This window comes from Somniosus microcephalus, chromosome 18 (genome assembly GCF_052327205.1).
Source record: "Somniosus microcephalus isolate GS21.2 chromosome 18, FLI_Smic_1.0, whole genome shotgun sequence".
In the NCBI taxonomy this organism is placed as follows: Eukaryota; Metazoa; Chordata; class Chondrichthyes; order Squaliformes; family Somniosidae; genus Somniosus; species Somniosus microcephalus.
The window spans coordinates 58,255,968-58,272,754 of NC_141004.1; the positions used below are offsets into that span (position 1 = coordinate 58,255,968).

A 16,787-nucleotide genomic window follows, 5' to 3' on the forward strand; every position below is an offset into this window, starting at 1 on the left:
ATTCATTTAAAATATGTAATTAAATTTTTTTTAATTTCATGTGTTCATGTATTTTTTAAGTGATCCCCATTCATACTTATGGGGTTTCCGTACGTACGGAACTCCCATAAGTATGAATGGGGATTCCCTTCTTTTACTGGTTGGGCCGGCCCACATGGTCCCAGGGGCACTTACGAACCGCATACGCCCCTGGGATACGCCTCTACCCGCGTGTACCCGGAGAGGCCCAGGATCGCAAGTCTCCATACCTCCCGGACCACCAGGTAAATGCGTAGATTTTTTACAGCTCAGAGGCATCTGCCCGCGGCAAGCCGCCGATCGCAAATGCTGGGCCATGGTCTCAATCTTAGTGCCAAAGAAGTCCATAAACTCCTTGCATGCAATCGGAGGTGAGGGTAGATGGGGCAACAGAAAAGGGTTTAATGAGATGGATGGAAGTGAAGAAAAGATGCCGGGGGTTATCTTTGCTCTCTGTGTCAGGGCCGGATCTGATACTAGAGAGAAGCAGAGTGAGACTCCCTGGAAGAGGAGCTCTTTCCCAGATAACTCCTGCTCGCAGACATTCTTCTTCATCTTTTCTGTCTCCAAAAATGTTCATCAGGAAAGGGCCAACCATCCAGAGTGGTGGTTGTGTCAGTGTTTCGATGATTTTATTGCTAAATAGTTACTTAGATGAATTATGCTCCACATTGTCTCCACTCTGCTTTGTTTCAGAGTCAGCTCAGAACTTAACAGCTGATTTACGCTTCACGTTCTGCATCGGTGCAAAGCTGAAATGTAAATCATCGGCCGCAGACCTGACTCCAGGATGGTGTGTTGCCTCCCTGGTGCCAGTCACTGAATGGCTGCAGGACATTCTGAGGGGGGGGAAGGTGAACAGCCAGAGGTCGTGGTCCACATCGGTACCAATGACATAGGTAGAAAGAGGGATGAGGTCCTGCAGGGAGCTAGGAAAGAGATTAAAAAACAGGACCTCAAAAGGTAGTAATCTCCGGATTACTCCTACTGCCACGTGCTAGTGAGTACAGAAACAGGAGGATAGAGCAGATGAATGTGTGGCTGGAGAGATGGTGCAAGAGGGAGGACTTTAGATTCCTGAGGCATTGGGACCGTTTCTGGGGGAGGTGGGACCTGTACAAGCTGGACGGGTTACACCTCAACAGGACCGGAACCAATATCCTCACGGATAGTGCTGTTGGGGAGGGTTTAAACTAGCTTGGCAGGGGGATGGGAACCTGAGAGTGGATTCAGAAGGGAGAGAGCAAAGCCGGAAATGGAAGGCAGAAAATTAGTAAGCGAGTTTGGTAGGCAAAGGAAACAAAGGCTAGAAAATAGTCAACAAGTGAGTTTGGCAGTGCTAAATGGTATATACTTCAACACAAGGAGTCGAGGGAATAAAGCAGATGAGCTGAGGGCACAGATAGACACGTGGGAGTGTGATATTATAGCTATTACTGAGACATGGCTGAAAGGGCAGGAATGGCAGCTCACCATTCCTGGTTACAGGATTTTCAGACGAGATAGAGGGGGGATAAAAAAAGGAGGGGGGGGGTCGCAATTTTGATTAAAGAATCAATTACAGCTGTGAAGAGGAAGGATATCTTAGAAGGATCATCAAATGAGGCCACATGGGTTGAACTGAAAAACAAAAAAGGGGCAATCACACTGCTGGGAGTGTACCTCCGAACAATCAGAGGGAGATAGAAGAGCTAATATGGAGGCAAATTTCTGAGACATGCAAAATAGGGCAGTAATAGTAGGGGATTTCAACTTCCCTAATATTAACTGGGATAAAATTAGTGTGAAAGGCATAGAGGGAGCAGAATTCTTAAAATGCATTCAGGAGAACTTTAGCCAGTACGTAGCAAGCCCAAGAGAGGGAGCGGTTCTGGACCTAGTTTCAGAGAATGAAGCTGGGCAGGTGGAAATGGTATCAGTGGGAGAGCATATAGTGATCATAATTCAGTTAGATTTAGGGTAGTTATGGAAAAGGACAAGGATAGACCAGGAATAAAAGTTCTCAATTGAGGAAAAGCTAATTTTACTAAACTGAGAGGTGATTTAGCCAAAGTGGACTGGAGACAGAAACTTGAAGGTAAATCAGTGTCAGGGCAGTGGCAGGTATTCAAGGAGGAGATAGTGAGGGTTCAGAGCAAGTATGTTCCCTTAAAGAAAAAGGGTGGGACTAACAAATCTAGAGCTCCCTGGATGTCGAGGGGTATACAGGGTAGGATAAAGAAAAAAAGGGAAGCTTATGACAGGTACCGAGGGCTCAATACTGCAGAAACCCTAGAGGAGTATAGAAAGTGCAGGGGTGAAATTAAAAAGGAAATTAGGAAAGCAAAGAGAGGGCATGAAAAAAACATATTGGCAAGTAAAATCAAGGAAAAGACAAAGATGTTTTATAAATACATTAAGAGCAAGAGGATAACTAAAGTAAGAGTAGGGCCTATTAGGGACCATAAAGGTAACCTGTGTGTGGAAGTGGAAGACATGGGTATGGTTCTTAATTAATACTTTGCATCTGTTTTCACAAAAGAGAGGGACGATGCAGACATTGAAATCAGGGAGGAGGAGTGTGAAATATTAGAGGAAATAAACAGTGAAAGAGGAAGTATTAAGGGGTTTAGCATCTTTGAAAGTGGATAAATCCCCAGGCCCAGATGAAATGTATCCTAGACTGTTAAGAGAAGTAAGAGAGGAAATAGCAGAGGTTCTGACCATCATTTTCCAATCCTCTCTGGCTACAGGTGTGGTGCCAGAGGACTGGAGGACTGCTAACATGGTACCGTTGTTTAAAAAGGGAGAAAGGGATAGACCGAGTAATTACAGGCCAGTCAGCCTAACCTCGGTGGTGGGAAAATTATTGGAAAAAATTCTGAGGGACAGGATAAATCTTCATTTCAAAAGACACGGATTAATCAGGGACAGTCAGCATGGATTTGTTAAGGGAAGGTCGTGTCTGACTAACTTGATTGAATTTTTTGAGGAGGTAACAAGGAGGGTCGATGAGGGTAGTGCATTTGATGTAGTCTATATAGATTTTAACAAGGCTTTTGATAAGGTCCCGCACGGCAGACTGGTCACAAAAGTAAAAGCCCATGGGATCCAAGGCAAAGTAGCAAGTTGGATCCAAAATTGGCTCAGAGGCAGGAAACAAAGGGTAATGGTCGAAGTGTGGAAGGCTGTTTCCAGTGGGGTTCTGCAGGGATCAGTACTGGGTCCTTTGCTTTTTGTGGTATATATCAATGATTTGGACCTGAACATAGAAGATAGGAGCAGGAGTAGGCCATTCGCCCCCTCGAGCCTGCTCCTCCATTCAGTGCGATCATGGCTGATCATCCAAATTCAGTACCCGGTCCCTGCTTTCTCCCCATACCCCTTAATCCCTTTAGCCTTAAGAAATATATCCAACTCCTTCTTGAATATATTTAATGTATTGGCCTCTACTGCCTTCTGTGGTAGAGAATTCCACAGGTTCACCACTCTCTGGGTGAAGAAATTCCTCCTCATTTCTGTCCTAAATGGCCTACCCCTTATCCTTAGACTATGACCCCTGGTTCTGGACTCCCCGACCATTGGGAACATCCTTCTTGCATCTAGTCTGTCCAGTCCTGTCAGAATTTTATAAGTTTCAATGAGACCCCCTCTCATTCTTCTAAACTCCAGCGAGTACAAGCCCAATCGACCCAATTTCTCCTCATACGTCATTCCTGCCATCCCAGGTATCAGCCTGGTGAATCTTCGCTGAACTCCTTCCATGGCAAGAACATCCTTCCTCAGATAAGGCGACCAAAACTGCACACAATACTCAAGATGTGGTCTCACCAAGGCCCTGTATAACTGCAGCAAGACATCCTTGTTCCTGTACTCAAACCCTCTCGCTACGAAGGCCAACATGCCATTTGCCTTCTTAACCGCCTGCTGCACTTGCATGCTTACCTTCAGCGACTGGTGCACAAGGACACCCAGGTCTCGTTGCACTTCCCCTTCTCCCAATCTATTGCCATTCAGATAATAATCTGCCTTCCTGTTTTTGCCACCAAAGTGGATAACCTCACATTTATCCACGTTATATTGCATCTGCCATGCTTTTGCCCAATCACCCAACCTATCCAAATCATCCTGGAGTTTCTCGGCATCCTCCTCACAGCACACACGCCCAGCCAGCTTTGTGTCGTCTGCAAATTTGGAGATACAGGTAGACTATCCTTTATCCGAACTTCCGAAAACCGAAAACCTCTAAAAACCGAAAGTTTTTTCGTTCAGCGTAAGTCGTGCGCACGACATGACCAGAGTGGCGCACGACTTACGCTGAGCAGGGCAGAGGGTCACAGAGTTCCCTCCTGGGTAGGAGATTGCAGGCCGAGCCGGGCAGTGTGAAGGAGGTGCCGGGAGAGTGAAGCCAACAATACAGCAGCCCGTCCAATAGCTGCAGCGGCCCGTCCGATATTCTTTTCTCCACCCCCCACCCGACCCGACCCCCGACCCGTCCGATATTCTTTTCTCCCCCCTCCACCCGACCCGACCCGACCCCCGACCCGTCCGATATTCTTTTCTCCCCCCCCCCCCAGACCCGAACCGAACCGCGGCCCGTCCGATATTCTTTTCTCCCCCCCCACCCGGCCCGACCCGACCGCCGACCCGTCCGATATTATTTTCTCCACCCCCCACCCGACCCGACCCCGACCCGTCCGATATTCTTTTCTCCCCCCCCCCACCACCCGACCCGACCCGACCCGAACCGCGGCCCGTCCGATATTCTTTTCTCCCCCCCCGACTTGAACCGCGGCCCGTCCGATATTCTTTTCTCCCCCCCCACCCGGCCCCCGACCTGATTTGCGGGCCAGCTTAGCAGGAGTCAGCCGATATCCGGCTTTCCAGAGAAGCAGGAAGGGGAATGAGACACGGAACAGTCGCAAGAGGTAGCCTGAACTTTTAAAATTTATATTAAATACAAATTTCCCAGTCTTATAATAATACCTTCTGAAATCCGAAAAATTCCGAAAACCGAAACTCAGCTGGTCCCAAGGCTTTTGGATAAGGGATAGTGTACCTGTATTACATCTAGTTCCTTCGTCTAGATCATTCATATATATTGTGAATAGCTGGGGTCCAAGGACCGATCCCTGCGGTACCCAACTAGTCACTGCCCGCCACTCGGAAAAAGACCCGTTTATTCCAACTCTTTGCTTTCTGTCTGCCAACCAGTTCTCTATCCAAGTCAATACCTTGCCCCCAATCCCATGTGCCTTAACGTTACACGCTAATCTCTTATGCAGGACCTTATCGAAAGCCTGCTGAAAGTCCAAATACACCACATCCACTGGTTCTCCCTTATCTATTTTACCAGTTACATCCTCAAAAAATTCCAGTAGATTAGTCAAGCACGATTTACCTTTTGTAAATCCATGTTGACTTTGTCCGATCCTGTCACTGTTTTCCAAGTGCTCTGCTATTACATCTTTTATAATGGACTCTAGCATTTCCCCCACTACCGATGTCAGGCTTACCGGTCTGTAATTCCCCGTTTTCTCTCTACCACTTTTTTTGAATAGTGGGGTAACATTAGCTACCCTCCAATCCATGGGTACTGTTCCAGATTCCATCGAATGCTGGAAGATGATCAGCAAAGCATCTACTATTTCCACGGCCACTTCCTTAAGTACCCTAGGATGTAGATTATCAGGCCATGGGGATTTATCGGCCTTCAATCCCATCAATTTCCCTAACACCATTTCCCTACAAATACTGATTTCTTTCAGTTCCTCCCTTTCATCAGACCCTATGTTCCCTAACATCTCTGGGAGGTTATTTGTGTCCTCCTTTGTGAAGACAGAACCAAAATATGTATTTAATTGGCCTGCCATTTCTTTGTTCCCCATTATAACTTCCCCTGATTCTGACTGCAAGGGACCTACGCTTGACTTCACCAATCTTTTTCTCTTCACATATCTATAAAAGCTTTTACAGTCAGTTTTTATGTTCCCTGCAAGCTTACTCTCATATTCTATTTTCCCTTTCTTAATTAATCCCTTTGTCCTCCTTTGTTGAATCCTAAACTGCTCCCAATCCTCAGGTTTACTGCTTTTTCTGGCCAATTTATATGTCCTCTCCTTGGATCTTATGCTATCCCTAATTTCCCTTGTTAGCCACGGTTGAGTCATCTTTTTTGTTTTATTTTTATGCCAAACTGGGATGAACAAATTCTGTAGTTCATCCATGCGGTCTTTGAATGTTTGCCATTGCCTATCCACCGTCAACCCTTTGAGTGACATTCCCCAATCAATCCTACCCAACTCACGCCTCAGACCATCGCAGTTTCCTTTATTTAAATTTAGGACCCTAGTCTCTGAGTCGACTACTTCATTCTCCATCTTAATGAAGAATTCGATCATATTATGATCGCTCTGACCCAAGGGGCCTCATACAACAAGATTGCTAATGAATCCTTTCTCGTTACATAATACCCAGTCTAAGATGGCCTGATCTCTGGTTGGTTCCTCGACATATTGGTCCCTTAAACACTCCAGGAATTCCTCCTCCACAGTATTGTTACTAATTTGGTTAGCCCAATCTATATGTAGATTAAAGTCACCCATGATGACTGCTGTGCCCTTATTGCACACTTCTTTAATTTCCCTTTTAATGCCATCCCCAACCTCTGCATTACTGTTTGGAGGTCTATATACCACTCCCACTAACGTTTTCTGCCCCTTGGTATTTCTCGGTTCTACCCATACAAATTCCACACCATCAGAGCTAATATCCTTCCTTACAATTGTGTTAATCCCTTCTTTAACCAGCAATGCTACCCCACCTCCCTTTCCTTTTTGCCTATCTTTCCTGAATATTGAATACCCCTGGATGTTGAGTTCCCAGCCTTGGCCACCCTGGAGCCATGTTTCCATAATCCCAATCAAATCATATTCGTTTACCTCTATTTGCGCAGCTAATTCATCCACCTTATTACAAATGCTCCTCGCATTAAGACACAAAGCCTTCAGGCTTGTTTTTTTAACTCTCTTTAACTTCTTAGGAAGTATGATTAAGACGTTTGCAGATGATACAAAAATTGGCAGTGTGGTTGATAATGAAGAAGAAAGCTGCAGACTGCAGGAAGATATCAATGGACTGGTCAGTTGGGCCGAATGGAATTCAATCTGGAGAAGTGTGAGGTAATGCATTTGGGGAGGGCTAACAAGGCAAGGGAATACACTATAAATGGTAGGACACTGAGAAGTGCAGAAGATCAGAGGGACCTTGGAGTGCATGTCCACAGGTCCCTAAAGGTAGCAGGACCGGTAGATAAGGTGGTTAAGAAGGCATACAGGATACTTACCTTTATTAGCTGAGGCATAGAATATAAGAGCAGGGAGGTTATGCTTGAACTGTATAAAACACTAGTTACACCGCAGCTAGAATATGGCGTGCAGTTCTGGTCACCACATTACAGGAAGGATGTGATTGCACTAGAGGGGGTGCAGAGGAGATTTACGAGGATGTTGCCTGGGCTGGGAAATTTTAGCTATGAAGAAAGACTGGATAGGCTGTGGTTGTTTTCTTTGGAACAGAGGAGGCTGAGGGGAGACCTAATTAAGGTGTATAAAATTATGAGGGGCCCAGATAGAGTGGATAGGAAGGACCTATTTCCCTTAGCAGAAGGGTCAATAACCAGGGAGCATAGATTTAAAGTAATTGGTCAGAGGTTTAGAGGGGATTTGAGGAGAAATGTTTTCACCCAGAGGGTGGTGGGGGTCTGGAACTCACTGCCTGAAAGGGTGGTAGAGGCAGAGACCCTCATCACATTTAAAAAGTACTTGGATATGCACTTGAAGTGTCGTAACCTACAAGGCTACGGACCAAGTACTGGAACGTGGGATTAGGCTGGATAGCTTTGTCTGCTGGCACGGACAACATGGGCCGAATGGCCTCCTTGTGTGCAGTAAATTTCTATGATTCTATGATTCACAGCAATGCTAAACTTGCGGTGTGAATGCACCCTTGAAGAGAAAAACAGTGATGTCCATGGAGGATGGTCTGCGAGGAGCAAAAAACTAGCAGAGATAGGGCGAATTAAACAAATAAAGAGGCGTAGACAACGATCAAGAGAGAGAGAGGCACAAGTACAGAAAGGGACTGAGTCTGACAGGGTGTTCCACAGCGTGAGGGTGGAGATACTGCAGGGGCGCTGGTGACTGCACTGTATCACAGAGAGTGAGTCCAGGGGCAGCTCCTCCTGTGTCCCAAGCATCAGGGTAGCCTTTATAAAAATCTCAGAATGTAATACCAAATAAATGGTAACTTAATTTAAACCACACAGCAGTGCCTGCCTGTGCTTCACTCACCAGTAGAAGTTCCAATCTTCATCAGTCGATGTCTGACTCCAGCCCCTCTTCTCAAAATTATTCACAAGCACCGATTTCTCGATGTCTGTCGCCCATTTGACTTTCCCGGCCATAATTTTACAGGAGGTGAAAAAAATATCTTAAATTGAGCCAATCAATAAAATACGAAATACTGGAAGGCTTGGCCGTGAAACGCGGCGATTTGACAACTCATCTCAGTCAAACCTCCACGGCCTGCCTCCTCCCCCCGCGCTACTGCACGGCTCAATGCGCCTGCGCACCCAAGAACGGCGCCCGGAGGGACTGAAGGCGCATGCGTGCCTGCGTGGCATCATGGGAGTTGTAGTTTTTGCGCCCGGCGGCCGCCCAATATATCCCGTGAGGCAGCGCGCGGCGTTTGCCATAGAGACGCGGCTGCGAGCGGGAGCGTGTCTGAACGCCGGCTTCTTGTGCCCGACGCTTACCGCTTGCCAGGGTGTGGTGGACGAATACACCGGAGCTGTCAACGGCAGTGTAAACCTTTAGTGGCGGGAGGTGCGATCGAATAGAGGGAGATTGATCGGAAAGGCGTTTAAATACATGGAGCTGCAGTGGTAGGAAGGACCAGAGCTGGGGGATTGGGAGTTCCTTCAGACGATCGAACGGTGGTTTGCCCCGAAACGTTCACCCGCTGTCCGTCCTGTGGTGCGTTTTCTGTTTTGTTATTGGTGGAGTCGTGTGTATTTTATTTTTTAGGAGTGTGATATACCAAATCAAAATGGGTTTAATATTTAAACCGAAATGAGCGAGGCTTCATTGCTCTTGAGGATAACGCAACGCTGAGGTATCCTGCCCTCAACATATTCCAGAGTGTGTTGTGCATTATAATAAGACATCGTAATAATTTCAGATTGAAATAATTTTACTTGTGATTTGCAGTTATTTTTCTTTTGATTTCTCACGCTTTGGTTTATTGTTTCTCGTTTTAATTTTTGCTGGCAGTGCTGTAATCTTGGAGGGCAGGGATGGTTGAAATCTGGAATAAAATCTTTAAATGTTACATTTTATGACGGCCAGACCCCTCTAATAGGTCACAGACAATCATCTTTCATATAAAGGTATTTTGGACTCCCAAAATGGCTTGGTGAGTAAATGCACCGTCTGGTGTAGCTCTGGGCCATACAGGCTAGAAATGTCCAAGATGCATTGGGTGTCGCTTTGTAACTTCCTGCTCCATCTACACAACTTGCTGTCATCTGCAAATCATCCGAGTCATTCATGTGTGTTGAAAAGCTGTGGCCCCAGTACAGATCTCTGGGGAACACCACTTGTCACATCCGTCCAATCAGAGTACCTTCCCTTTATCCCTGCTCTCTGTCTCCCAATTACTCATCCATGTCAGAAATTTACCCCAATTCTGTGTGCTTTTATTTTTGCGAATCGCTTGTGCTAAACCTTATTAAATGCCTTCTAGAAGTCCACCTCCTCAAAAAGTTCAAATTTGTTAGTCAGACATGACCTACCCTGGCTTTCTTTGATCAACTTATACTTGTTCATACTTGTTCATGTGTTCCGATGATAGATTCCAGTAACTTCCCCACAACTGATGCTAAATTGGCAGGTCTGTAGTTTCCTGGTTTATTCTCTTTCCCCCCCCCCCCCCCCCCCCCCAACTCCCTTCTTAAATAATGGGATGACATTTGCCATTTTCTAATCCAAAATTATGATGAATGCATCTGCAATTTCCTCTTACTTATTTTAATACACTGGGGTGGAAACCATTAGATCCTTGATATTTGTCTATCTTATATTCCATTATTTTCTCCATTACCTTTTTTTTACTTGTATTAAATCCACTAAACTCCTCCCCTTGACTTATTTTTAGATTTCCTTGTACTGCTGATTTTGTTTCTCTTCTACTGTGAAAATGGATACAAAATATTAATTTAAGAAGACTGCCATTTTTGTATTGTCCATTATAGTCTCACTTGCATCTGTCGTTAATGGGCCCACATTACCCCTTACCACCATCTTTCTCTTAATGGCCCAAAAATTCATGTAACTGGTCAGCGAAAAGTGCTCGCTGTTAGTTAGACTTGCCCTTGCCTGTTTAATCTCCATGATATTTTGCGTGGTAAGTTGCTGGAAGTGCGAGATGGAAACATGCGCCCTCTACAGAGCATCTAGGTGAACAGGACAAGCAACTGTGTATCTCCTTAACCATTCAGATTGAAGGGTTGTGAAATGAACACAGCAAGGTCTGAACAAGGATGTGTAAGTTAGAATGGTGAATCCAATGTCAAATCGGGTACAGAAAAGGGAGACAGTTTTTTAAATCTCCAAAATTAATGAAAACCTGAAGGAATGAGACTTCACACACTTCATCACCACATGTTGCTGGCCGATTTGCACATTAATAACGGTGTACGGCGTATCATTTGCACACCGTTATTTTTCTCAGCAAATTCTGGGCCATTATTAGGGTTTCCATTGCCTGATCACTCTTACTGAAATCCTTTATTTTTCCTGCTTTTATCAGTATTACTATGCCTCTTCCTTTCCCAATTTCTCTGTCCTTTCTAAAAAATGCTATAGCCTGGATTACTTAGCTCCCAGTCCTACCCACCTTGTAGCCAGATCTCTTGTTGACGACTACATCATACCCTTTAGGCTGAATTTATACTTCTAACTCATTTGTTTTATTTCTTATGCTACAAACATTTGTTTACAAAGCTCTTATTTAGGTAACTATACAAAATGGATGGGTTGCACCTCAACAGGGCAGGGGGGACCAATGTCCTCATGGGGAAGTTAATTAGTGCTGTGGGGAGGGTTTAAACAAATTTGGCAGGGAGTGGGGAACCAGGATGAAACATCAGAGAGGAGAAACAAGGCGCACAAAAGTTTGGAAAAGACAAACATTAAAATAAAGAGTAGTTCAGAAATAGGAAGGATCAGACAGGAGAAATACAAGGCAGACTAAGGTGGGTTTGGAGTGCATGTGTGTAAATGCACAGAGCGTGGCGAATAAGGTTGGTGAGCTGCAGGTGCAAGTTGCCACGTGGGATTATGATATAGTGGCAATAACGGAGACCTAGCACAAACAAGGGGAGGAATGGAAATGTAATATTCCTGGCTACAATGTACTCAGGAAAAATAGGGAAGGAAATAAAGGAGGGGGGATGGCAGCATTGATCAAAGATACTGTTACAGCCCTGGAAAGGGATGATGTGCTTGAGGATTCAAAGACAGAATCTATTTGGGTAGAGCTGAAGAACAGAATAAGAGCTGTTGCGCTGCTGGCCGTGCACTATAGGCCAAATAGTGGGAGGGAGATGCAGGCACATTTCAGAAAGATGCAAGAACAATAGAGTAGTGATAATGGAGAATTTCAATTATCCTAATCTAGACTGGGAAAATAACAGTGTAAATGGCAGAGAGCAGGAGGGTTCCTGAAATGTGTACAAGTAAACATTCTTAATCAGTATGTTTCTACCCCAATAAGGAAAAGGTATAGAAATTAAAATGAAACAGAAAAAGGAGGCTTATGATAAATGTCAGGTTCATAATGCGGTAGAGAACCAAGCTCAATACAGAAAGTGCAGAGGAGATCTGGAAAAGGAAATAAAAGGGACAAAGAGTGTATGAGAATAGATTAGCAGGTAGCATAAAAGGGAACACTAAAGTATTTTATACACACATAAATAGTAAAAGGATAGTTAAAGGAAGGGGGGCCGCTTACGGACCACAAAAGGAAATCTTCTTGTGGAAGCAGAGGGCACAGCTGAGATACTGAGTATTTTGCATCTGTCTTCACTAAAGGAGAGGATGCTGCCAATATCACAGTAAAGGAGGAGGTAGTAGAGAAATTGGATAGAATAAAATAGATAAAGTGGAGGTACTTAAAAGGTTGGCAGCGCTCAAAGTAGAAAAGTCACCCTGTCCAAATGGGATGCATCCGAGGTTACTGAGGGAATTGAGGGTGGAAATAGCAGAGGCTCTGGCCACAATCTTTTAATCCTCCTTGGATATGGGAGTGATGTCAGAGGACTCGAGGGTTGCAAATGAACCCCTGTTCAAAAAAGTGGAGAGGGATAAACCAGGTAACTACAGGCCAGTCAGCCTAATGTTGATGGTGGGGAAAATTTTAGAGACAATAATCTGAGACAAAATTATGGGTTAATCAATAACAGCCAGCACAGATTTGTTGGAGGCAAATCATGTTTGACTAACTTGATTGAGTTTCTTGATAAAATAATAGAGGGTTGATGTGTATATGGACTTTCAAAAGGCGTTTCATTAAATGCCACACAATAGACTTGTTAGCAAGATTGAAGATTGGTGGGATTAAGAGGCAGTGACTGCATGGATATGAAATTGGCTGAGGGACAGAAAGCAGAGAATAGTGGTGAGCGGTTATTTTTCCGACTGGAGGGCTGTGTACTGTGGTGTCCCCCAGGAGGTGGTATTTGGACCACTGCACATTTTGCTGTATATTAATGACCTGGATTTGGGTATACAACAACAACAACTTGTATTTATATAGTGCCTTTAACGTAGTAAAACGTGCCAAGGCGCTTCACAGGAGTATTATAAAACAAAATATGACACCGAGCCACATAAAGGCAGATGATCAAAGAGGTAAGTTTTAAGGAGTTTCTTAAAGGAGGAAAGAGAGGTTTAGGGAGGGAATTCCAGAGCTTAGGGCCTTGGCAGCTGAAGGCACGGCCACCAATGGTGGAGCGATTGAAATCGGGGATGTTCAAGAAACCAGAATTAGAGGAGTGCAGATATCTTGGAGGGTTCTGGGGCTGGAGGAGGTTAGAGATACGGAGAGGCGAGGCCATGGAGGGATTTGAAAACAAGGATGTGAATTTTAAATCAAGGCGCTGCTTAACCGGGAGCCAGCGTAGGTCAGCGAGCACAGAGGTGCTGGGTAATGTTCCCTCTAATTTTTTTTTTTTGTGCGTGGTCCCTTTAACTGGCTGCGCAGCCCATTCAAATTTTCACGCATGCGCGGTTTCTTCCATTGAAAAACCGGTGCGCAGTCTGCGCGGGACCTCGACAGCTGCACGGCCGCGCAGCTTCGTGGGAACGTTGATGAGTGAACAGGACTTGGTGCAAGTTAGGACACGGACAACAGAGTTTTGGATGACCAAGTTTATGGAGGGTAGAACGTGGGAGGCCGTCCAGGAGTGTGTTGGAATAGTCAAGTCTAGAGGTAACAAAGGCGTGGATGAGGGTTTCAGCAGTGGATGAGCTGAGGCAGGGGCGGAGTCAGGTGATGTTCTGGAGGTGGAAATTGGCGGTCTTAGTGATGGCGTGGATATGTGGCCAGAATTTCATCTCTGGGTCAACTATGACACCAAGGTTGTAAACAGCCTGGTTCAGCTTCAGACAGCTGCCAGGGAGAGGGATGGAATCGGTGGCTAGGGAACAGAGTTTGTGGCAGGGACCGAAGACAATGGCTTTCATTTTCCCGATAACTGGAGGAAATTTCTGCTCATCCAGTGTTGGATGTCGGACAAGCAGTCTGACAATTTAGATACAGTGGAGGGGTCAAAAGAGATGGCGGTGAGGTAGAGCTGGGTGTCATCAGTGTATATGTGGAAACTGATGCTGTGTGTTTGGATGATACAGGGCATATTTTCAAAGTTTGATGATGACACGAAACTCGTAAAAGTAGTAAACAGTGAGGAGGATGGTAACAGACTTCAGGGGGACATAGATAGATTGGTAAATGGGCAGGCATGTGGCAGATGACATTTAATGCAGAGAACTGTGAAGTGATTTCTTTTGGTAGAAAGCATGAGGAGGAGCAATCTAAACCTAAATAGTACAATTTTAAAGGGGATGCAGGAACAGAGAGACCTGGGGGTCTTTGAAGGTAGCAGGACAGTTGACAATCTGTTAAAAAAGCATACGGGATCCTTGACTTTAAAATAGAGGCATAGAGTACAAAGCAAGAAAGTTATGCTAAACCTTTATAAATCACTGGTTAAGCCTCAGCTGGCATATTGTGTCCAATTCTGGGCATCACATTTTAAGAAGGATGTCAAGGCCTTGGATGGTGCAGAGGAGATTTACTAGAATTGTACCAGGGATGAGGAACTCCAGCAACTTGGAGAGACTAGAGAAGCTGGGATTGTGGGACATTTTAATAGAGGCGTTCAAAATCATGAAGGCTTTTGATAGAGTAAATAAGGAAAAATATTTCCAGTGGCAGAAGGGTCGGTAACCAGAGGAGGACACAGATTTAAGGTAATTGGCAAAAGAGCCTGAGGTGAGATGAGATTTTTTTAATGCAGCGAGTTATTATGATCTGGCGTGCACTGTCTGAAAATCTAGTTAGATTGATTGGCTATGATAAATTGACCCTTAGTGTTAGGGGGATTAAATACGTGGGGTTACGGGGATAGGGTGGGATATGTGTTGGTGTAGGGGTTACGGGGATCGGGTGGGATATGTGTCGGTGCAGGCTCGATGGGCCGAAATGGCCTCTATCTGCACTGTGGGGTTTCTGTGTGTTCTGTGTGTAGTGGAAGCAGATTCAATAGTAACTTTCAAAAGTGAATTGGATAAATACTTGAGGGGGGGGGGGGAAATTGCAGGGCTATGAGGCAAGAGCAGAGGAGTGGGACTAATTTGAAAGCTCTTTCAAAGAGCTGGCACAAGCATGATGGGCCGAATGGCCTGCTTCTGTGTTGCAATATTCCAAGACCTGTCCCCACCCTGCCCATAGGCCCTGATGGTGAAAATTTCTCACTTTTTGACTTATGGCACTTTGTTGTTGATGCTCTGTACGTTGCTATACAGGTAATTTAATATGTTTCTTATTTTTCATCACTCCTGCTTTATTTTTAACAGGTTTTATTATTACTTCCTGGAACCTTTTCTGCTCCTGGAGTATTTATTATCTTTATCACTTTTTTTTACTCTGACCTTTGCTTATGCATTTTTCTTATCTTTAGGTTACTGTTTTTTCCACCCGGATCCTGCTCTGAACTGGAATGTGATAGTTTAGCTTATCTCAGCTGGAGTGGCAATTGGGGCACTGCAACCTGTATCTGCACCTTAGGGTAAGGAGGTGAAAAATCTCCTGCTCCTGATTCAGTGAGAATTGACAGAAAATCGGGGGCGGGCAAAGTTTTACTCCGCTGTGATGATCCACATATTTGAACAGCGCATTGACAGTCTTTGTTTATAGAAAGCACTTTCACAGATATAGTGCATTACCATATCCTGTAAACCTTTCTCTTACTACGGCTCGGACTTCGAGAATTACGAATAAGCGTAACAATGACAGACAAGTATGTGATCAATAAAATAGGTCTTTATTCACACTATAGTTCAAAATTCAAGTGTACAATCGCAATCAGTATGTGCCCAATTTACCCGTACATAAAAGTATTTCCCAGCAATTTACACGCTACCTCTGAGCGATTTATATTCCAAGTCAACCGTACATAAAAGTACCCCTTTTAACAATATCTAAGCTCCATGCCTTTCTGTCGACCCCACTCGTATATCACTGTCTGCCTCCCTCTGATAGGTCACTTTCACTCCAAACCTTCCCTGATTGGAGTTCCTTCTGCATGACACGTTCATGTTCCTGTGAGGTGTGTGGGGGCAGGACTTCCTCGTCAGTCATGTTCCTCCTTCCTGTCCATGTGGCCTTTCAGACAAAGGACCATATGCTGACCACCAGGCAAAGGACCCCCTGCTGCCTTCCACCATTTTGAATCCGTCTGTAACCATTTCATAATTCATTCTGAACTTCAATCTCCACACGGTAGCAGTGGTTTTATTACAATTTTTAGAATCTTACAATCCTCAGGATGTCCCAAGGAGCTGTGCAACTGATGGACTACTTCTTGAAATGCAGTCATTGGTGCTTTCTAGGCAAGTGTGGCAGCAAGGTCCCAGATCCAGCAAATGAATGAATGAACAGATAACTTGTTTTGGTGGTATTACTTGAAGGAGGAGTGTTGAACAAGATACCAGAAGAATTGCCTATTCATCAAACCGTGCCATACAATGTTTTACAGCTACCTGAGCAAACAAACAAGACCTTGGTTTAACATCTCTCTGACAATGCAGCAGTCCCTCACTACTACACTGAGGTGTCAATCTAAATTATGTGCTAACATCCATAATGGAGTTTTATCCCACACTCTGGTCACTCAAAGATGAATGCTATCAACTGAGCCACACTGACACTAGTTTAGGCTCAGTTAGAACATAACATAAGAAATAGGAGCAGGAGTTGGCCTTTCGAGCCTGCTCTGCCATTCAATAAAATCATGGCTGATCTTCTACCTCATCTCCACTTTCCTGCACTATCCCTATATCCCTTGATTCCCTTAATATCCAAAAATCTATCGATCTCTGTCTTGAATATACTCAACGACTGAGCCTCCACAGCCCTCTGGGGTAGAGAATTCCAAAGATTCACCACCC

General features: G+C 44.8%; 2 protein-coding genes across 3 annotated transcripts in view; one reads left to right on the plus strand and one right to left on the minus strand.

The window, feature by feature from the left end:
- The window catches only part of LOC147105299 (polyglutamylase complex subunit TTLL1-like), a 62,815-nt gene extending 54,178 nt beyond the window's left edge, over positions 1 to 8,637 (minus strand). The window contains exon 1 of one of the 2 annotated variants that reach the window (XM_086011528.1): positions 8,349 to 8,637. In XM_086011528.1, coding sequence (XP_085867654.1) covers positions 8,349 to 8,461 — 113 coding nt within the window. In that variant the 5' untranslated portion in view covers positions 8,462 to 8,637. The remainder of the gene's footprint in view (positions 1 to 8,348) is intronic. The other variant, XM_086011526.1, reaches the window with a different exon arrangement.
- A 106-nt stretch (positions 8,638 to 8,743) lies between these two features.
- Positions 8,744 to 16,787, plus strand: part of LOC147105300 (bcl-2 homologous antagonist/killer-like) — a 60,871-nt gene continuing 52,827 nt past the window's right edge. Inside the window, exon 1 of the mRNA XM_086011529.1 lies at positions 8,744 to 9,032. The gene's annotated coding sequence lies outside the window, so the exon portion shown is untranslated. The remainder of the gene's footprint in view (positions 9,033 to 16,787) is intronic.